The following is a 23,716-nucleotide window of genomic DNA, read 5'->3' as shown; positions in this document are numbered from 1 at the left end:
CATTTGGAAGAGAGGTGAAGACATAACCTCTGTGCCTTAAAGGCCATGTAGACTCTTAGCAAAATGGGCCTTGGGAGATTTTATAAAAGGTTCTTGAGTGAAACCTCTATTAACTGTGTCCTTCAGAGGAAGAGGGCGAAGTTTAATCATGTTCTGTCTGTCTTTCCCTGCAGGATAAAAGAGACGCCCAGAGCAGCACCAAGCATGTGGAGTTGATCATCGTCGCAGACAACCGCGAGGTAATGAAGAGATGCTGTTGACCTCACACACATCTGCGACCTTCAATCATACAAATCCGCGCTTCCAAACCATTTGGTCCTGACCCAAAAATGAAATGCATTTCTGTTCTAAGTGGGTCACAGACATCAGTGATGCTCAGTGCAAATAATAGCTAACCGTATTACACTGCATGTATATATATATATATATAGATATGTTTATCCACAAGCATTTTGGCACAGATTCATTACTCACAACTAGTAGACGTTTGATGAATTATGCAGATGTCAACAGGTTGTGACATGCCCTCGTCCTCAAAAACCAGAACATGCGTTTAAAAGAAAAAAAGGAAATACTGATCAACACAGTGTTTTATACGCTGAATTATTGACTTATGGCTAAGCCCCGCCCCCTCCAGTCACGCGGACACAGTCAACATTCAGGCGCTATGGCAGCTGTCACAGTAAGAGACAGCTGTCACAGGAGACAATTGATGATTTTTGGAGACAGAAAGATTATATATCATCTCGAAGTCACCAAAAGGACCTTATATGCATTGGAGGGTTATATTATTAATTTTATCATTGAGAAGGTCGATGAAAAGCTTCAGCTCCAGGCAAAAATGTACAGGTCACACTGTAAACGTGATAAACAGCAAAAAAAAAAAAAAAAAAAAAATTGTTCCCCAGTTGTTTTGGTAGAAAGTTGTCTAAAACGTTATGCTTCAATATGTAATTAATGGTTCATGAACAAATTAAATATGTACAGGTCCAAGTTGCATACGTTTCCAGGACAAGCCTTTTTACCAACTTTACCGAGAGTAGCCTAACGTTACCTCTCCGCTAGTGTGGTGCTACAGTATTTACATGAATCATTCAGCACAACATTGCTAACATTTGTTATCTCGGTTATTTACAGATATGTTAATGAAGCTAAGTGACATGATGTACAACGCAGCTAGAAGCTAACGTTAACGTTTTCTAATGTTACCCTAACGTTACGTTATAGATAATGTTCAAATACGTTGTTGACTTTCCTTAGAACAAATGTAGACATCCTTGTTTAATTTATCCAAGTTTAGTTGGTGTTGTGGTCTACCGTATAACTTAATCCAGAGCAGACACTTATCTCGGTTGAGATGTGGCTTGGGAAAGGGTAATAAATACACTCCGTCGCCCAGCCTCTCGGGATACCTAGTGTTGCTTGTACCCCATGCACACCGTTTGACCATTTTAAACTTAAAATGACAAGAAAAAACGTATAAAAACGAATGAAAACTGACTAACTGCAATGCATTTCAATGGACGTGGAAGCAGAGAATGTCCGAGTGTATTGGGTTAGCTATGCGCACTGTGATTGGCTCATCACATTTGGGGGCGTGGCTTAGCCATAGGTCAATTGACTGCCAAAAGCATGCAACCAGCTATTTACAAGAAGCATTGGGAAACCAAACACTATTGGGAATCTGAACATGTCACAACAAATAATCAAAATGGAATTCATGGTAATATTCATAAACCTCATTGAATAATATGAATAACATTGCACTATAAACATTTTTGGTGTTGTGTTTTGGACACCACTTAATGTCCAATTGAAGTATTGGTATTATTAATATTTTAAATTAGCTTTTTAAAAATATATATTTTTAAAATCTTTAATTTATTGTAATTTTTTTAACGTGCTTTTGTAATTTTTACAAATAATTCCAAATAGTTAAAAAAATGTTATTTCATGTTTAGTTAGTAATTCAGTTAGTAATTTTAGTTCTTCAACTTTCAGTAATTTGGAAAGGCAACAAATCGGCTTAATTTCATTTAGTTTAAATTTTTCATCTAATGTTTATTTTTTGTTTTAATTTGTGTTTGTTCATTTTATTTTGTCAGCTTAATTTCTATTAAAATAAGCAAAACCAGCTGAACTACATCATTGCAGCTCCATACATCCTGACCTCTATGTAAAAAACAAGGTCACGACCCCTTCGAGTTCAGGGAGTCTGGGAGGTGAGAGGTCAAAGGTTAAAGCAGATTAGATTGTTTGTTTGCGCTGGAAGTGAGGACGCCCAGCTGTGATCACTTGACCTTTTTGTGTTTTTAATGTGCTTTAAGAAATGCTTTGTTGGCTAAATAACTTCTTTCTGTCATTCAAATATCCTGTCATGTGATATTTTAAGGAAAAGAACAAAACCTAATCATTTGGTTTGTTGAATGAGCTTTATGTTCTCCAGATGTACCTGTTGAAAACCAGGAAGATGTTAAGGAAAGAGTTAGAAGTAGTGCATCTCTTATTGTCCTGTATGTTTTACAGCAATCAAAGCTTCCTTCCTGATTATTTCCACTCATCCTACAACACCCGGAGCGGAGGTAGCAATCATGAGTGACACATTTCCAATCCGGGCTTTTATTTTGAAAAGCCGTTTTTACATCCACCGACTGACATTCTGGACATCAACCACGTCTGGTCATGTTTTGGCTCAACATCTGTGTGCCGCTGCCCGTGGAAAATGGATTACCTCATGTGACATTTACCACAGTCGGCCAATGAATGACACATTTGGCTGCAGTTTAAAGACTTTCTTGTTTTCCTTTGCATTGCAGTATCAGAAACAGGGGAAAGACGTGGAGAAAGTGAAACAGAGGCTTGCTGAAATAGCCAACTATGTGGACAAGGTAAAATTGGAAATTAAAAATTAATATCACCACATTAGAGATCATTTTCTAACACACACACACACACACACACACAAAATGCAAATTTAAATGCAAATTAGTGCATTTGGTTTCGGTCTGGTTTGAAGTGATGAAAGGAGAAAGGAATCAATAATGCAGATTAACAGGCTTTTTTATTAATAATACAAATAAAACAAAACAAAACAAAAACTACCCCAGGTGGGAAAACATGATCAGCTTGACTTGACTTGAGTTGTCGACGATCTAGCACAGGACTGCAAACACAAGGAGAATAAATAGGGAGCAAACAAGGTAATGAGGGAGAAAAGATGGGGCAATATATGTATTATGTTGCTTTATTTAATTAAAAATAAATGGTACATGATTTGATATTTTTTGCATTATATTAAGAAAGATACACACACATGAATTCAAAAATCAAATAGGTGTAGGATAATTTTTGTAGGAAAATGCTTGTTAACTTGAAATTTAAATGTTAAATTTAAGTTAAGTCATTCTGATTTACATTCAAGCCCTCAAACCAATTTATGTATTTACATAAAAAAATAAAAAAAAAGTTCATATTTGTGCAACTTGTGTATCTAAAGCCAGATTGTGTTGGGTTTTAGTCCCTTGAAACATTGCTGTTCTGGTTTAAGCTGATTAGCTAACGTTAGCGCTGCCGTGTTCCAGTTTTACAGATCGCTGAATATCCGTGTGGCTCTGGTGGGGCTGGAGGTGTGGAGTGACGGAGACAAATGCTCCATCACACAGGATCCGTTTACATCGCTCCACGAGTTCCTGGACTGGAGAAAACTCAAGCTGCTCCCGCTGAGACCTCACGATAACGCTCAGCTGATCAGGTAACCGCTGAGGGCCGGCAGGTGGGAAACACACCATGCGGTTTACCACTAGAGTCAATGCACTTCTGCTTCCAGGAAATTGTTTCGCCATTTCTTATTTTGAAACGTTGAAAACTACATGAGGTTTTATTCACATATTTGTAGTTAAAGGGGTGGTTGATTATGATTTCACTTTTTTAACTTTAGTTTTCTGTTTGATCATAAACAACATCTGCAAAGTTACAATGGTCAAAGTTCAAAGCAAAGGGAGATATTTGCTTTTAAAGAAATCGCTTTTTAAGGACCACAATAAACGCCTGGTAGGAACATTTCTCCATGGTTATTGACATCACCATCCCTAGAATTTACATAAACCCCGCCCCCTGAACACGATTTATAGATTATCAAGACAGAATATGCTAATCAATGACTAGAAGATAACTACACATCAGCAACATAAATTCACCAACTAATCAATCAGAAATGGCCTGTTGCTTCTACATGTTGTCACTTCTTGAGTCTCTCCATTATAATCTGAATCCATTTTGAACATAAAAGACTAAAAATTTTTGAAATTTTCAGTGCATGTGTGTGTGAGTGTAAACTGTCGAAGCTCCGCCCCCCTGTGCCGGGAGCAGCAGCTCATTTGCATTTAAAGGAACAGACACAAAACGGTGTGTTTTTGCTCACCCTCAAAAAGTGACAACTTTAACATGCTATAAAAAATATCTGTGAGGTATTTTGAGCTAAAACTTCACACACACACTCTGGGGACATCAAATACTTATTTTACATCTTGTGAAAAGGACATTATACCACTCCTTTAAAACACTTAATTTCTGTTGAAAATGTACCCAGCGTGATGTATTATGCTGTTGACATCTGTGTCACATGACTCCCTGTTTTCCCTCCTCAGTGGGGTTTATTTTCAGGGCACCACCATCGGCATGGCTCCCATTATGAGCATGTGCACTGCGGAGCAGTCAGGGGGAATCGTCATGGTGAGTGACATCTGTCAATCATTCCTGATGAATGATCATTTTAGAATGTTTGCGCTGGGTTGTTTCAACTCATGTTTGGGTCAAATATGGACAAACCCAACCGTTAAAGAAGTTAAAAAATGCGTTCAAAATGTTAAACCAGCAGTGGGGGGTTTTCCATATTTTAACCAAATTCAAAAATTTAAACCAACAGTTGAGTTTTACCATATTTGACCCAAACATGGGTTGAAACAACCCAGCTTTTTTTGGAGTAGATTAGGTTCATCTATATTTTTGAGTATTTAAAATGTTGTCAGCTTAATTTATATATATATATATATTAGGGCTGTCAAAGTTAACGCGTTAATTAGGCGTTAACACAACATCATATTAACGGCACTAATTTTTTTAACGCGCGATTAACGCAGCGCGTATTTTCAGTTTGACCCGTGGCCCAACCCTAGTTGGAGAAATGGAGATACACAGTGTTGCCAACTTAGCGACATTGCAGACCCCTTTAGCGATTTTTTTCTCTTCAATAAAGCGCCCAAACCTTTAGTTTCTGAGAATCGCCGGTACTCTCCCAGCACGTGCGCACCTCTCTCTCTCTCTCTCTCTCTCTCTCTCGCTCGCTCGCTCTGCGTCTCGCGTGGTAGAGAGGAGCAGCGCTTTAATTCAGTTAAACACAGTTATTATGTTGCTTCTCTATTTTACATGCACTTATAGCAGAAATCACAACAGAGATATTGTCTTTATCTTATGTGTATTTGATTTGATCAGACGACGGCTCGATTATCAGGATTGTTGTGCAGATTAACATCTTGGAAGGGAGAGCTGGTTATGTTTAATGGGTCGCGTTTCAGTCACTATTTCATATTCATTCCGTTGTTTGACAGCAGAAACAGTAAAATATACCAATAAAACTGTTTTATTGAGAATTTAGCTTAATCAAAATGGGCACAGAGAGAGACAAACTAATGTAATAATAAATAATAAATGTACATTTAGCATTTTCAGAAGAGCTGCCCTGCCATGCAAACATCTAAACATGTTTGTTTTAGTAAATTGCTCAGTGCAAAGAAAGAGACGTAATGGGAACCTGGTATTTCTTTATTCTTTCTTCATGTGTCTAATAGACATGAACAAGTTCTTTGAAAAACATCTATGACCTTTGAAACATGTCTCGTCTTCATGCTCTATGTTAACTATGGTTTCAATAATAAACATACATTTGCATAAAGCATCCATATTTATCCATGCCCATAATGATTAGAGTATTATACAAACTTGAAAAGTATTAATTTAAGGTACATTTAGAACAAATAAAAAATGTGCGATTAATCGCGAGTTAACTCATGGCAAGCATGCGATTAATCGCGATTAATTTTTTTTAATCGATTGACAGCCCTAATATATATATATATATATATATATATATATATATATATATATATATATATATATATATATATATATATATATACATATACATACATATATATACATATTTGCAGAGTTGCTTAATTTGAAACCATAAAATCTTCATTTTGTCACATCATATCTCCGTTTTATGTATTTTAGTCGCATTGCAAGCATCAGGTAGTTCAGATGAGGACACTAACTCACTCAGCACGGACATCTAGAGGCGCTTCCACATAAATCAAACCCACACATTGATCACGGCACACGACGATTACATTCTACCGAGACACAAAATCAAAGCAGCTCTGAGATACGGAGGGGAGAGCTGCGTGTGTTCTTGCTCAGCAAATCATCTGAAGTTGCAGTCATTAAACTGTTGGCTTATTTATGGCTGGATACCTGACTAATAACACCTTCAGTTTAATAACACAAGCATTCAAAGCAAACTAATTGCTTTCGTTCTGCTTGCATAGAGTGTGTTTTTGGCTTTAAGGTTGGAGTAAATTGGTCCATCTCAGACAGTATTTGTGTTCGATTGAGGATCCAATTATGTGGAGCTTCTCCATTATGGATCATGTGTCGCATGCAGTTTCTACCAGAACAATTAATCTTCTTCAGACGAAACAACAAAAGACATGCATGTTTTCTTCATTGACTCATCCGTCGGAGGCATTTTATTCCCTTTGGCCGCCTATTGCAGACTGGTTGCATGATAGACTTCTGTTTTTGCTGTTTGATTTAGTGGAGTTGCTACTATAAAAGCCTCAACATTTAACAGAAGCATGGCACGATCTCATGACTTTGTGTTCGGAGAGGTTTTGTCCTCATTTCACCAGTTCTCACTAAACATCATGATTGATAATAGGACCTAAGCTTCCTGAAAATGCAATTGATTGTAAATGAGATACACAAGTTATAGATGATTATGTTCAGCTGAGAAATCTCCAGTCACACTTCCATTGTAAATAAAATTCACAAATGTTATCAAAAGAAGAGAAATTAGATTAAATGGAGACTTTTTGCTTCTCTGATTTTTCTGTTGCAAAAAAACATGCTAGTAATCTTAAATTTGTCTCCTCTAGAGTGAGAAAATTGTAACTTGTGCCACAGTGCATTCGGATATAAGCATCCTTTAACCAATGAGGCTTTTGCAAATCCAATTTGCTGTATTCCCGCTTGGTTTCAAACTGATCTGGTTCTTTTCACGTTCGCTAAATGGACTTTACACACTCCTGTCCTCCATCATAACGCTCCATCACACTTCATCTAGTGTGTATTCACTGGTGGAGCATTGCATCATTCATATTTAAATGAGAGTCATTGTCACACTTTTCTTGACAAACATGCATTCTTTCTATGCAAATAAAGCTTATTATAGAACGTGCCAGATTTATAAGCATCAGCATTTTTGCCTGATACACTTATTAAATGTTTGGAAAGCTGGCTGGAAGAAAAAGTTGATTGTCTGTAGCCAGCTAAAGTTTTTTTTTTTATAAAATGTATACCTTATATGCAACATGCACTACCGTTCAAAAGTTTGTGGTCAGTAAGATTTGATATTTTTGAAAGAAGTCTCTTTTGCTCACCTAGGCTGCATATATGTGATCAAAATACAGTAAAAAACGTACAATTGTGAAATATTATTACAATTTAAAATATGTAAAAAAAAAAAATAAAAAAAAAAATATGTATATATATATATATATATATATATATATATATATATGTTAAAGTTTAATTTATTCCTGTGATCAAAGCTGAATGTTCATCATCATTACTCCAGTCTTCAGTGTCACATGATCCTTCAGAAATCAGTATAATATGATGATTTGCTGCTCAAGAAACATTTCTCATTATCAGTGTTGAAATCAGTTGTGATGCGTCATGTTTTTGTGGAAATCTCGAATGGAAATTTCATAAGAACATAATTTATTTGAAATAGAAATCATTATAATTTAATGTTTACTCGCACTTTTGATTGATTTAATGCACCCTTGATGAATCAAATTTCTTAATACTTCTTCTTGACCCCAAACTTTTTAAAATAATTTGGTTCCAGTATTTTTATTTTATTTTTAATTATCATAAACACAAAATCAAACTTTTCTCTGCTCAACTTTTTTCTGCAAAAACCACCTGACACGAATAATCACTCAGAACTGAACTGAAGCTGCTGATTTTCTTCATTTTAATTTGATTTTCACGTGTTTGGCAGACGCGTCCTTACCAAAGCGACTTACAGGAATGACTGTAATTGTGTCTGTCCTGCCTCATCAGCACACACACACACACACACACACACACACACCCTTCCCCAAACAAAGCCTGCAGAACGGTTTGGTTGTGTCCTGGCAGCGCTGGAGCAATTACAGCAGCGCACGGATCTTGAGTTATGCTGCTCTGACGGATTTGTGGAAAAGTAATTATAAAGGCCGTTAGTGTCTGCTCATTACTGATCTCATGTGAAACCGTTTTCTGAGAGAAAAACAAACGTGCAGGAGGAGAGATGTGGGGATAAATCTAATCTGGGGAGGGAAGGTGGAACCGAACGGATAACGCCTCTCGGCTCTCTGGGGTCACAGAGGAAGAAATTGCTCTTGTTTGTTTTAAATTGAAATTGATTGCTTATTTTAAAACACCAAGCTCCTTTCAAGGATGTGGATTTATTGTTTTTGCTTGCCTGACACTTTCCGTATCAATGCATGTTTCCACCATGAAAAAAAGAAGGGGGAAAAAATACTTTTTTTTTTTTTTTTACTTTGAGATAAAAACTCAGATTTGCGATAAATAAACTTGGAATTATGTGGGGAAAAAGTCATAGTTGTGAGATAAAGTTGTAATTACATTTTTTTCTTATTTTTATTCCGTGGCTCAAAACAATCAAAATTTCGAGATGTAAACCGAGAATTCAGTTACAAATTATACGTTGGGGGTAAAGCATTACCTAGTAAACATCAAGTAACTAGTAAATGTTACTTATAATTTTACAACTTTTTCAAGTTACTGTGTTACCATGTATGTCCGACAGCTCTCCTGTCCCCTTGTTGAGAGAAATGGTGCCGAGGCGTTGTGAGTAAACATGATGATTATTGTACAGTAGTTCTAGACTAAATGTGAGCATTTACTCATCTCACTTGCACAAAAACAGATTCAGTATTCCTCAAAATTAATAAAAATAAGTAAATATGTTAAATAATAAAACATTTCTCACTTTATTAACCAATGTTTTTGTTTTTTTATTGCTGAAGAGGTGTGTCCGAAATCGCATACTCTCTCTCTTTTGAAAAAGTAATTACTCCACGACTGCTAAAAAGTATGTTCTAGTGTGTGTATGGAATAGAATAGAATGAGGCATTTATATATCGCTTTCATATGTACTACTGTACACCCAAAGCGCTTTACGTATGGTATAGTTGTGTAGTATGTACTGGATGTAATCTGGACGCACTACATTCGCCTTGTTGTCATTATCATGTGACCTACCAGCCTCAGTTGTGTCACTTCACAAATCCTCTCCCGTGGCCTCATGGGATATAAAGACGTGTACTAACATCGTATGCACACTTCAGAATCTAAACGGAAGAAGGTCATCCGGGTACTTTTACTCATTTATAAGCACTATAAATTCGGACATAAATCTTTTACCACATACTGTTTTTTTCCTACTATATAGTAGGGAGGTATGCGATTTCTAATGCAGCCAAAGTGCTGAACTTTCTTCTCCTGCGTCCTTTTCTTCTGCAATCCAGAATGGCAGCAACGCTGAAATGTACAGGCATGAGTTTGCATTTCCTTTTGCATTTGCACTTTTCGTACTTTAACATTTGCCAAAAATAGAACTTATGTTTTTTTTGTTTTTTTGTTTTTTTAAACAAGCAAGCAAGTCCAAAGTGAGAAAAAAGTAGCGCAAAAGTAAAACAACATTACTTTCCATAAAAACAAACTTATTTTTTTAGGGAGTAATGCAATATTGTACCACATTACAATAATTTCCCCCAACACTGGAATTGCGAGATGTAAACTCTCAATTGTGAGAAAGAAAGTCGCATTTTTTTTTACATTCTCGCCCTCTCTGTGTTTTAGGATCACTCTGATAACCCCCTTGGCGCTGCGGTTACTTTGGCCCATGAGCTCGGACACAACTTTGGCATGAATCACGACACGCCGGAGCGCGGGTGCGGGTGCAGAGCGACTGTGGACCGAGGCGGATGTATCATGACCCCCTCCACTGGGTGAGAGCTACCAAAAAAATGCATCTAGCGACTATTTTGTTGTTTGTGAACAGTGATGACGCTTCTTTTGTGGGCGGAGCCTGGTGTCAGAAAGTGTCCGTTCTGCAGTCTATGGAAGCCACAGAATAAAATAATTAAACGGGTAAATGCAAGTTTATATCCCACATTTCTGACTTTTTTTCTCAGAATTGTGATATAAACTCGCAATTGCGAGTTACAAAGTCCTAATTGCGAGATATAAACTTGCATTTTTTTTTTTTTTTTTATACCGTATGATGTCATCTAATGATGAATTTCTATTAATATATTATTATCAACCCATTCATTCTCCAAACCGCTTATCCTCTGGTATCACAGCGTCTCGGGCCACAGGCGACGGAAACACCCTGGACACGTAGTCAGCCAGGGTGTTTATATGTTTATTTATGTATTATTAAATATTTTAGTGCCATCTTGTGTTAAAATATATATGTATTAAATCAATATATTTTAAATATTAATATATGTTGATGTTTTATTGAGGCAAATTGTTTTTAATATATTTCTTACACATATGGATATATTTTAGTGCCATACAGAGTTGAATATTTAAATATTTTAAGTTTATTTCTAATGATATTGTCTTGCTCATTAACTCATTTAAAGGAAGTCAGGTTTTACTACCAAAAAATGACAATTCTGGGTAACACTTTATTTTGATGATCCCTTTCGAACATTATACTAACTATAAGTAACTACATGTCAACTAACTCTCATTACATTAGAGTATTTTGTAGACTGTCTGCTTAATGTCTGTTAATTTTTTCTTTTTTTTTTCTTTTTGGTGAAAGTCAGCAGGATTTCATGTTGTTTGGACACCAGTGTTCCTCACAATATCTCGTGTTCAGCAGAAAACCCTGTAACTCGTCAGCTGACGTGAGCGTGAATCATTTTCTCATTCAGTTTTACCCTCATGTCACCTTCATCCGGCCTCCTCAGCACATGACGGCTCCGTCTGGTTGTTAGAGGTTAGCTGAATTTCTGCCTCATTACTCCATAATGAGCTCCATTTGGTCATCTGCACAACAGCAGACTTCAACACCCCACCCGGCGGGACGGCATTAGCCTTTAGCCACATGCTTCCAATTGACCCCACCGGTACATGTCTGATAGCTATTTCATAAAAACATCAGAGCTTGTGCAACTTGTTGCTGATTTATTGTCATCTGTTGTATTGTTATACGGGACGCCTGGTTTTATGGGCAGATGTTCTGAGAACTCAAAACTCATGAAATTAAATGCATCCGTAGTACAAAACATGGAGACAATTTTAGTTCATACTGATTCAATTTTTGAAATAATAGAGGGCTTAGTTAACCTTTTTTTTAGAAATAAATTGCATCACACATGTTTTGGAGCACATATTTACTGATCCGGGTAAATATGTGCAGTCGTGGGATATACTGTACACACACACACACACACGCGCACACACACACACACGCACACACACGCGCACACACACATATATATATAGTGAATGTTGTATATAAAAAACAACTGTTAATGGCCAAAACGTTGGAATAAATAAACATGTATTATTATATTATATTATATTATATTATATTATATTATATTATATTATATTATATTATATTATATTATATTATATTATAATTAGGGCTGTCAAAAGATTAATCGTGATTAATCGCATCCAAAATAAAAGTTTGTTTTTGCATAATATATGTGTGTGTACTGTGTATAATTATTATGTATAAATACACACACATTCATGTATATATTTAAGAAATATTTGCATTTATATACTGTATACATTTATATAATTTATATTATATATATAAATATTTAATATATAAATATAACCAATTTTTCTTAAATATATACATGATTGTTTGTGTATTTATATATATAAATAATTATACACAGTACACACACATATATTTTGCAAACACAAACTTTTTATATTATATTATATTATATTATATTATATTATATTATATTATATTATATTATATTATATTATATTATATTATATTATATTATAATCCATCAATTCATTTTCTAAACCGTTCATCCTCTGTAAAGTAGCAGGGATTCGGTATATTATATTATATTATATTATATTATATTATATTATATTATATTATATTATATTATATTATATTATATTATATTATAATCCATTAATACATTTAGAAAAAGCTGGTAAAAATGAAAGACAAAAGAATAAATCTTCTATATCCGCTGCAGTAAATAAGCGTCATGCATCTTCAAGCACACGTGGGAAACAAACAAACACTTATAGATAGCACCTAACTTTATTGTTGAACTTCTGACTTCTTATTAGACAGAAATAGCAAAGAGTGACAAGTAATTGAGCACAAAGCGAGGGGAAACGGGGTCAGGAATGAACATGCGCAATGATTGACAGGCACTGGGCGTCTCTGACTGGCGAAGTGTCAGTACTGTTATAGAAACTGGTGTGATTTCTCACGAGACCGATCTCAGTGGGATCCGTCAGGTAGCAGAGACATGTAATGTGTGGTATCCCGGAGAATTGGCTTGCAGCCGTTTTTGAGTCTGTAATAGCAGTTGTCTTGTTTAATTCTAGGGAAGTAAATCACACATTTGCAGGCCATGTTACATTTTCTCAGGAGGCAGATGGTTGCGCAGCGGCCAACTCAATCCCAGCATCCTCTAGTGTGTATCAGTTCATCTGCACGAGTGTTTTAGCTGGACTGTGTCCTGTGTGTGTGACCTGGACTGCACCCATGATAAACGCTCGATTATGTGCTCATAAAGAGGTGTCGTGAAGAACCTGGCCCTGCTGACCAGACGAGAAAAACAGATCTCATCCAGAAATATAGGGCCCACACAAATCCAATATTTAGATAGTTAAAAACTTTAAAATTCAATGACTTATTAGAATATAGGCTTCTAAAAATAATGTATAAAGCTCATCTGAAAACATTACCGGATAAATTGCAAAATAGATTCATCAAGAGAGTTAGTAAATTCAATTTAAGAGGAACTGAAGTCTTTCAGAAACCCGAGTTTAGAACAAAATGAAAGGAAAGAGTGTCTCAATACAAGGTGTCAGTCTGTGGAACAATCTAAAAACTTCAACATCGTTTTTTGTTTTTAAGAAGAGTGTAAAAGCATTACTAATAGAAAAATATAATGCATCAATTTAGCAGGAAATGTGATATTTGATTTATGTCTTTGTATATGTGTTGCAAAGTAGACGTGTATTGTAAGCGCACCTCTTTGGAATTGTAATTTAACTTATGTTGATAAGGGGCAGATATTATAAGTTTATCTTCTTTCTGCTCCTTTTCATTTCTTTTTCAAAAGAATGAAATAAAATATAAATGAAATGAAATAAATGAAATGAAAAGTAAAAAGAGAGACAGAAAATAAGAAACTTATTTGTCAGTTTTGTTCCACCTGCCTTCTGCACCTTATACAAATAAGAGTCTGGAATCGAACAATTAAAGATGGATATTTCTTCCATTACTGCACATTAGTCTGTGCCTCCTCTCACAGAGCTTTCATAGATCAAAGCGTAAATGAATTCAACATCACAGCAGGTGCTCGTTTTGCAGCTTCACATCTATATAATTGCATTAATTAAGACATGAGTGGTGAAAAATCCCTCTGAGATCTGAAGCAGCTTCAGGTTTGATGAATCTAATCTCAAGTAGCCAGACTTTATTTGCACAACGTGTGGTCAGAGACTCATTCTGAAGGAGACCGGAAGAGATTTACAGCTCAAGCCACCAGCATGATTTGTAATGTGATGTTTTGGAGCAGATAGATCGGAAATGAGTGTGAGTTTGGACTGAATTGGAATTTAAAGGACATTCTCAATTCAAATGGGTGAAAATTTCAAAAAAGTTAATTTGAATAAACTGTGGTTAGAAACAAAAAATAATTTAAACCAGACCAAAAACAAGCTTTGACATAACAATCAAAAAACAATTTTTGTATTATTCTTAAAGGATGAGTTCACTTCCAAAAAACATTGCTGATCATTTACTCACCCCAATGTCATCCAAGATGTCCATGTCTTTCTTTCTTCCGTCGTAAAGAAATTAAGGTTTTTGAGGAAAAGATTCCAGGATTTTTCTCCATATAATGGACTTCAATGGCAACCAAATATTCAAATGTTCAAAGAAGGTTCAAATGTCCGTCTCAATGCAGCTTCAAAGTCTCGACACGATCCCAGTCGAGAAATAAGAGTCTTATGTAGCGAAATGATCAGTCATTTTATAAAAAATATATATATATATACTTTTTAACCACAAATGCCCGTCTTGTACCATCTCTGAGATGTGCCACGTATTACGTCATCACGTGGAAAGGTCACGAAAAAAACAACAACATTAAAACAAAGATATCGTACGATTTTGAAGTTGGAGGAGAAAATGAGATGGAGTTTTTCGCTCCCTTTCCCTTTTTGAACCGGAGTACACAGACAAATAACTTAGATAGATGAAGTGAACGTGACCTTTCGAATGCGTGGCGCATCTCAGAGATGGTACACAACGGGCATTTTGGTGAAAACTTTTATTTTTTATTTTTTATATAAAATGGCTGATCGTTTCGCTGGATAAGACCCTTGTTTCTCGACTGCGATCGTGTCGAGACTTTGAAGCTGCATTGAGACGGACATTTGAAACTTCGTTGAACATTTGAATAGTTGATTTCCATTGTAGTCCATTATATGGAGAAAAATCCTGGAATCTTTTCCTCAAAAACCTTAATTTATTTTCGACTGTAGAAAGAAAGACATGGACATCTTGGATGACATGTGGGTGAGTTTTTGAAAGTGAACTAATCCTTTAAATCATTAACTTTTAATGTCAGATGGATGAGGAAAATAAAGTGGATGGCTTCTCTTTCACAGATAAGCACTTTAAAGAGAAATGACAATCATTTATTCACCCTCATGTCATTCCAAACTTGTATGACAATACAATAAACCATTTTTTTTTGGACTTCAACATCCTTCAAAATATCGTTTGTGACCAGCAGAAGAAAGTCATGCAGGTGTAGAACGACAAGAAGGTGTGTAAATGAACAGAGATATAATTTTTGGGTGAGCTATCCCTTTAAAAATCACTGTATGTGATATAGTGTAACAGAAGGACTCTGTTAGGCGACTCTCTCTTCATCTCCATTGTGCCCACACACACACACACACATACACACACACACACACACACAGGTTCTGTGGCTCCTAACGCTGCTATATTTGTTCCTGTTTCTATAGTCTCTGGAAGCTCCTCATACCCTCATAGAGAACAAACCCCACTCACAGTGAGATGCTCTGTGCCCGTGGCACTGCTATTACTGCCACCTCCTGTTGAGCCCGGTCCAGAGGAGGTGTTTTCAGAGCTCAGACACACTCGAGTCACTGTGGCTTCGCTGAGCGCTGATCTCTGGGTTGGCATCAGGAGGCAAGAGAAGCATCTGCTTATCTCTCATCCTCCCGCAGGCTTATGCCACCCTGGCACGGGGCGTCGTGGGTACAGTTGGTCCATGCTTGCGTTTGCCCCGTGGTCTTAGTGAGCGTGCCAGGAACGAAGCGAACATCACTCGTCTCTTCCACAGTGTTCTTCTGCTCTGCTGCATACGAATGGCCACAGCAAAGCCAACTGGATTCTGAAGCGAATGCTGAAAAGATCGGCTGTAGATCTGTGGAAGTAGGAGGTGAACGCTGTGATGGTTGGAAACTGGATTTAGTAAACACTTGTTACACGTTCAGTTTAAAGAGAAATGATAGTGCGGTCATTATTTGGTCATTGCAAACCAGTATAAAAGTCACACAGGAGAAAAGAAACACAGAACAATGTCCTGGCAAGCGCTCACATCGTCCTATAGAGTTCTGGCACATGCTTTTTTGTCTCCAGAAATGTAAAATTAGTGATAATTTGCAGGTTTTACAACCGAGTATGAATTGCCATGCTGGTTTAGAGCTGGTTTTCTGCTGGTCTACCTATAATTACATATATATATATATATATATATATATATATATATATATATATATATATATATATGCATGTCATATGACAGGAATTGAAAATTACTAATATTTCATGTCTCATATAACCTTTGAAAGAACAAAATGTTTATAAATAACTATTTATCTTTTCTCTAAATGTTTTAAGTTTATCTAAATGTATTAAATTAAGTTATATAAGATTATAAATATTCTAAGATTGTTATTAAATGATAAACAAAAACAGAAGTGTGATCATTTGCAGTGTAGGCCTTTTAATTTTACAAATGATGGCTTTCAAATATCATGTTAATTGAATATAATTACCCATTTTTGAGTTTATAGCATTATTGTTGTCTCTGAGAGTACTTGCTATTGGATCAAAAATAAAGTACAGTAAGTGAATCACCCACTTTTGGTAAATATCAACAAGTGTGGTTTACAGTTCTTGTTAAGGGAAGCTGTATTTGTTAGGGTAATTGAAACGCCAAAGCACATCTGTTGGAAAACATACGGACAGATGGGATATGTTCATATTCAGCTAAATGAATAAATGTAAATGTAAATGTCATTTGTAAAAAAATTAGTTCAACACAAACAAATATGAATGATTTCATGAAGTCATATCCTATGATGTGCTCTCTGAGAGGTGTTTGAGATCCTGACGACCTGGACGGATTACCGCGGTTCCTATGTTTGACAGCATTGACAGATGTTTCTCGCCGCATGACATCTCGCAGCAGCCTCGCCACACGCTTCACAATCACATCAGAGCCAATCAAACACGCCTGTGCCAAACAATTTCAATAATTCAAGAGCTATTACCAAATACAAACTCATCACAATCACACAGGACTCGAGCAATCTTCAACCCCGAGAAGAAAAACAAGCAACAACAGGCGTGCTATGAGCTTTCCGTCTGAGGAACACGCATTAAAGTGTCCAGACTGTGTGTTGTTGATGTGTGTGACCATTTAATGAACGAATATTCAACAGCAGTGCGGTCTGAACATGACATCTGGCTGTGTTTGTGCTCATGCTAAAGCACTGAGGCATCATGGGACTGCGGTCAGTCTCTTTTTATTGAAATATATGAAACTTCTCTTATACTAACCAAGGCTGCCGTTATTTGATAAAAAATACAGTAAAACTGTTGTATTGTGAAATATGATTACAATTTAAAAAACTGCTATAACTATATAATAAAATGTAATTTATTCCTATTGATCAAAGCTGAATTTTTAGCATCATTACTCCAATCAAAAAAAGAACAGCGTTTATTTGAAATATAATTTTTTTGCAACATTGTAAATTCATTTACTGTCACTTTTCATTTATATAGTAATGCATCCCTGCTCTTTACTTCATTAATTAATTAATTCATTAATTCATTATTCATTCATTCCATCATTCACTCATTCATTCATTACTCTTATTTGAATTTTTCATCATTCTTATTTATTATACAATATATGTGTACATATTTATATGAAGAGGGTTAGGGTCTGATTATTGTGCAATAATGCATCTTCGCTCTAAATAATTGCAATTATTTTATTCATTTAGATTTCATTTTCATTTTTTCATTTATTTCGGTTTGGTCATTTACAAATCATTCAATCAAATAATTCGAAACATAAACACAATAGATGACCAGGTGCAGGCAGAAGCTAAAGCTTATTATGCCTGCCCTTATCTTTAGAATCATAAATGCAACACATTAATGACAACATCTGTTCATAAAATTAACATTAACACATTAGTGTACCATTGTCCACACCAAAAGCAAGCCTATTTAATTAAATTTCCTTCAATTGAATATTTTTTCAATGTTATTCTCTTGTAAATATTTTTTATAGATAGAATTAATTTCCATTTAACTTTTAAAAATTTAATATAAAGCAAATTAATCTTTATTGTGAAATTTGGCTAAACGTAAAATAGCTTTAGTTACATGCTAATAATAAGGTTGTAAGAACATCTATGAGTGTCTGTGTGTTTAATACTCAACCTCCGGTTCAACAGCATATGTTGTATCTCAATCAATCAAACTGATCTAATCCGTCAGGATGTTTATCGATGTTATTCAGTGTGTTAATGAAACCGGCCGACTGCAATGATTCAGTTCAGATCCTGCAATCACCATCACAAATCTTCCTAAAGACCCTCACTGATCACAGATGGCTTCCACCATCATGAGCTCATCAGTCCAGTATCATAATATGTGCCATATGCTTCTCGCTGGGAGCGCTCACGTCGCTGTCCGTCAGAGATGAGGGTTGTAATTTCTCCCAGAGTCTCTGGCTGTGAGTTGGGTTGTTTGTAAACTCGAGATTTCATCATGTAGACGCTGCGGCTAAATATTTTGTTATGCTCCGCAGGGGAGCATTGTGTGTGTGTGTGTGTGTGTGTGTGTGTGTGTGTGTGTGTGTGTGTGTGTGTGTCTGTGTGTGTGTCTGTGTCTGTGTAATTGCAATCATCAACACCATCCGTGGAAGTGTTTCTGTTAGTGTTACCCAGTGTTGTGTGTCTGCAAAGTAAAACAGACTTTTATTTACTTATTTAGTGTCTAGTGTTGGAGGTTGATCTGGTGATCTGAGTATTTTTTAGTGTGTTTTGGGTGGTTGCTAGGGAGTTGCTATGGTATTTTCAGTAGTTTTGCTTTTGAGTGATTTTTAGGGTGTTGCTACTGTGTTTGCTAGGATGTTGCAAGGTGGCTGCTAAAGTGTTTTTTTAATTATTATTTTTTATGTTTGTTTCTATGTGGTTTCTAAGTTGTAACAGTGATATTTGCGTACACAAACACTACAAATGAACACAAACCAGTCTATTACAATCTTGGTTTGTTGGATAATTCAGTCCAAATGAATCTAAACTAGCCCATGTGTAATAGGAAGTGTTAGTGCACACACACACACACACACACACACACACACACACACTTCCCGCTGTCTCCAATTTACAGCTCAGAGAAGCTGGTGTGAATCTCTTACAGGCCCAGGACTCATAAATATCTCTTATCTCTTGCTGCTTTTTTTCCCCCTCTGGGACTTACAGGATGATGTCATTTCCTTGGCACGAGTTCTACTGGCTGATTGGTCCAATTTATTTGTGCATATGTTGAATGTCACAAGATTGAACAACAGTCAGTTTTCTTTCCTATCATCACTGAGGTATATTTCTTCTCGCAGGTACCCGTTCCCTACCGTCTTCAGTACATGCAGTAAGAAGGATCTAGCCGCGAGCTTGGAGAAAGGTGTGGGCATGTGTTTGTTCAACATGCCGGAGGTGAAAGTGCTCTACGGAGGCCAGAAATGTGGAAACGGATACGTCGAGGAGGGAGAGCAGTGTGATTGCGGAGATGTGGAGGTACATGAGAGCCTGTGTGTGTGTGTGTGTGTGTGTGTGTATGTGTGTGTGTGTGTGTGTGTGTGTGTGTGTGTGTGTGTGTTTTGTGTTTAAAAACATATTTTATTCAGACGTTTACATGTTTCCCAGAAGTGCCGCACATTTTCACACTCTCCAGTGCGTCGTGCATCATTAGCAGTCGCGAAATAAACAGTTTCTGCAGCCCAGTGTTTTCTGCGAGCGTGCTGTGAGAAGATGCTCAAGATGTGGTTTGGGAATGAGACACATCTGTCGCGCCGGACCGGGAGCTTTTTGGAGAGGACCGCAGAGGAAAGCCTGTGTTTGTGTCAGAGCGCTTCAGGAGTTTCCTGGAGGTTTAAATCTGTCCGTTGATGTCTTTGCTGAGACGTTGCTGGCAGTGAAGTATAGCATAGCAAAGACATAACAATGTTCTGTGTTTGTGTGTGTGCATCCGTCAACAATGCTCATGTTAAATTTATATCACATGAATTTCCACGCAGCCAGCAATCAGAAAGAAGCATCTGGGAAATTATTTAAGTTCTTGAAAGTCTTGTACACATATGCAAATCTACTTCACCCAATCACCTTTGTCACAACTTTGGTGCCCAATCTAGTCACGTCACATTTATTTTTATAGCGCTTTAGACCATACAGATTGTTTCAAAGCAGCTTTAGTACTTAATATAGAAAATATATGTGGTTTATGTCCAGACAAACTGGCCCAGGATGCTGTCACTGCATAAAATTATCAAAACAGCATCAGTTTGGTCAAATTGATTGTGCAAAATCTGTTGCAAAATCATTTATGTTATAATCGATCTCTGACTCTGGTAGGTCACAAGATGATGACAACATGGTGAATGTAACGCCCAGATTACATTCATACTACACACATTCATACTATACAGAATGTATTTTTTTAGCGATTGTGAAGTAATTACTTATTCAAAATAAGTACTGAATAGAGAATGCGGCTTCGCACCACCAAATCCCACAATGGATGTCATTTTCACTGTTATACTGTAGAGGGCCCTATCTTCTGAAAGAGTACAGAACCTCTGGATCAAAACACAGGCGAAGAAGAAGCAGAAACATACAATAAAAGCATTACTTATTCATGTTGTAGTCTTTGACAAAAATGCAAATTTCTCAGCTTAAAAAAAAAAAGTTTTTATATTTTTTGGTGTAAATTATCAAACATGCTGGCGGTGGCTGGCAACTTCTTTTTTTAATGCTGGTGGGGAAAGCATAAAGTATGTACAATAACTTAAAAAAGTTTGCAATCAGTAAGATTTTATTTTATGTTTTTGAAATCTGCTCACTAAGGCTGCTTTCAGTTAATCAAAATGCAGTAAAAACAGTAATTTTATGAAATATTTTGAAACTTGTTTCTATGTGTATATATTTTAAACTGTCATTACTCCAGTCTTCAGTGTCACATGATCATTCAGAAATCATTGTAATATGCTGATTTGCTGCTCAAGAAACATTTCTGATTATTATCAATGTTGAAAACATTTTTTTTTTTCTGTTGATGAATTGTTGAATCTGTGTGTCTGTAGGAGTGTCTGAATCCCTGCTGTAATGCCAGCACATGCACACTGAAGGAGGAGGCTGTGTGTGCGCACGGACAGTGCTGTGAAAACTGTCAGGTGACTCGTGACATCCATCATAACAGAGAGCCTAAGCCCCTCCCCTTCCGGTGGACCACCATGGGACCTTATTTCGGAAAAATATTGTATGGTAGTCAATGGCGAGAGACAACAAATATTTTGATCTCGTTTGAATTGTGCCCTGAATTACACATATTATGTTTATCAATTTAAAAGATACATTTTAAAGTCAAGAAAGTCGCAGTTTGATGTAAAACTGTTGAGGTATAACACTGTGAAGATACGTAATTACAAATACTACAAACCCAAAAGGCGCACATGTGGCGTCATACCTTTTCACTCAATGAATGAAGCTAACTTTACTGAAGCTAACTTTACTGAAGCTAACTTTACTGAAGCTAACTTTACTGAAGCTAACTTTACTGAAGCTAACTTTACTAACGCTAACTTTACTGACGCTAACTTTACTGAAGCTGACTTTACTGAAGCTAACTTTACTGAAGCTGACTTTACTGAAGCTAACTTTACTAACGCTAACTTTACTGACGCTAACTTTACTGAAGCTAACTTTACTGAAGCTAACTTTACTGAAGCTGACTTTACTGAAGCTAACTTTACTAACGCTAACTTTACTGACGCTAACTTTACTGAAGCTAACTTTACTGAAGCTAACTTTACTAACGCTAACTTTACTGACACTAACTTTACTAACGCTAACTTTACTGACACTAACTTTACTGAAGCTAACTTTACTGAAGCTAACTTTACTAACGCTAACTTTACTGACGCTAACTTTACTGAAGCTAACTTTACTGAAGCTAACTTTACTAACGCTAACTTTACTGACACTAACTTTACTGAAGCTAACTTTACTGAAGCTAACTTTACTGAAGCTGACTTTACTGAAGCTAACTTTACTGAAGCTAACTTTACTGAAGATAACTTTACTAACGCTAACTTTACTGAAGCTGACTTTACTGAAGCTAACTTTACTGGAGCTAACTTTACTGAAGATAACTTTACTGAAGCTGACTTTACTGAAGCTAACTTTACTAACGCTAACTTTACTGAAGCTGACTTTACTGAAGCTAACTTTACTAACGCTAACTTTACTGAAGCTGACTTTACTGAAGCTGACTTTACTGGAGCTAACTTTACTAACGCTAACTTTACTGAAGCTGACTTTACTGAAGCTAACTTTACTAACGCTAACTTTACTGAAGCTGACTTTACTGAAGCTGACTTTACTGAAGCTAACTTTACTAACGCTAACTTTACTGAAGCTGACTTTACTGAAGCTAACTTTACTAACGCTAACTTTACTGAAGCTAACTTTACTGAAGATAATTTTACTGAAGATAACGTCTGTCATGTTTTCTATAGTCTTCCGTTATAATCGTAACGTTACGCCGTGATGCCGGAGTGTGTTGTACCAGACTGCACACACACGAGCAACGGTGACGTATAGTGCGAGACGAGAGATGTAGTTTATTGAGCGATTTTCACATAAACTAAACGTTACTCTTCTGTTTTATGACAAACTGCGACTTTCTTGACTTTCATAATTATCTTTTAAATTGACAAACATCATATGTGTAATTCAGGGCACAATTCAGACGGAATAAAAAGATAAGTTGTCTCTCGCCATTGACTACCATACATATTTTTTCCGAAATAATGTCCCATGAGCCGGAAGCGGAGGGGCGGGACTTAGGCTCTCTATACACCTTATTTGTTGCACTTATTTAACAAAATAAGTAAATAAAAGTCCACATTATCCTAAAGCAATACAGATTTTTTATTCATTAGAATCATGCACTGATGAATCATTCACACATTAACATTAAGAAATTGAGATAAAAGTATTAAATTAAACAGTCAATTTGATGTTGACTGAAAGGACTCATGTTAATACATCATGATGTGTGTGTCTGTGCAGCTGAAGCCTCCAGGGACGCCGTGCCGTGAATCCAGTAACTCCTGCGACCTGCCAGAGTTTTGCACCGGCGCCGACCCTCACTGCCCTGCTAACGTCTACCTGCACGACGGACACACCTGCCAGGGTGTAGATGGCCACTGTTACAACGGCATCTGCCAAACACACGAGCAGCAGTGCATCACACTCTGGGGACAGGGTGAGAACAGCGCCACCCGCTGGCCTGGAGGAGCCACGACTGCATCTGTGTTCAGTGTATGTGAAAATACCTGCAATGTCAATTCCTTTCTGTGAGAGATGTGTGTGTGCATTCGGCAGGTGCAAAACCAGCTCCGGGAATCTGCTTCGAAAGAGTCAACTCGGCGGGAGATCCGTATGGAAACTGTGGAAAAGACGCAAAGGGGTCATTTGCCAAATGTGAAGCACG

At 36.6% G+C, this 23,716-nt stretch overlaps 1 protein-coding gene across 4 annotated transcripts in view; it reads left to right on the top strand.

Moving 5' to 3' along the window:
• adam12a (ADAM metallopeptidase domain 12a) overlaps positions 1-23,716 on the top strand; it is a 103,237-nt gene that overhangs the window by 58,197 nt on the left and 21,324 nt on the right. For all 4 annotated transcript variants that reach the window (XR_013795590.1, XM_079594518.1, XM_079594517.1 and 1 more), the window contains 9 exons: positions 174-239; positions 2,817-2,888; positions 3,582-3,751; positions 4,647-4,731; positions 10,216-10,364; positions 19,563-19,740; positions 21,303-21,392; positions 23,293-23,488; positions 23,608-23,716. Coding sequence is in view for 3 of the 4 variants with exons in the window: in XM_079594518.1 (XP_079450644.1) it covers positions 174-239; positions 2,817-2,888; positions 3,582-3,751; positions 4,647-4,731; positions 10,216-10,364; positions 19,563-19,740; positions 21,303-21,392; positions 23,293-23,488; positions 23,608-23,716 (1,115 nt within the window). In the remaining variant the exon portion in view is untranslated. The remainder of the gene's footprint in view (positions 1-173; positions 240-2,816; positions 2,889-3,581; positions 3,752-4,646; positions 4,732-10,215; positions 10,365-19,562; positions 19,741-21,302; positions 21,393-23,292; positions 23,489-23,607) is intronic.

The sequence above is a fragment of the Phoxinus phoxinus genome (assembly GCF_949152265.1).
Source record: "Phoxinus phoxinus genome assembly, chromosome: 21".
NCBI classification, from domain to species: domain Eukaryota; kingdom Metazoa; phylum Chordata; class Actinopteri; order Cypriniformes; family Leuciscidae; genus Phoxinus; species Phoxinus phoxinus.
The sequence above is the reverse complement of the archived record's forward strand: the minus strand, read 5'-3'. Positions and strand labels throughout refer to the sequence as shown.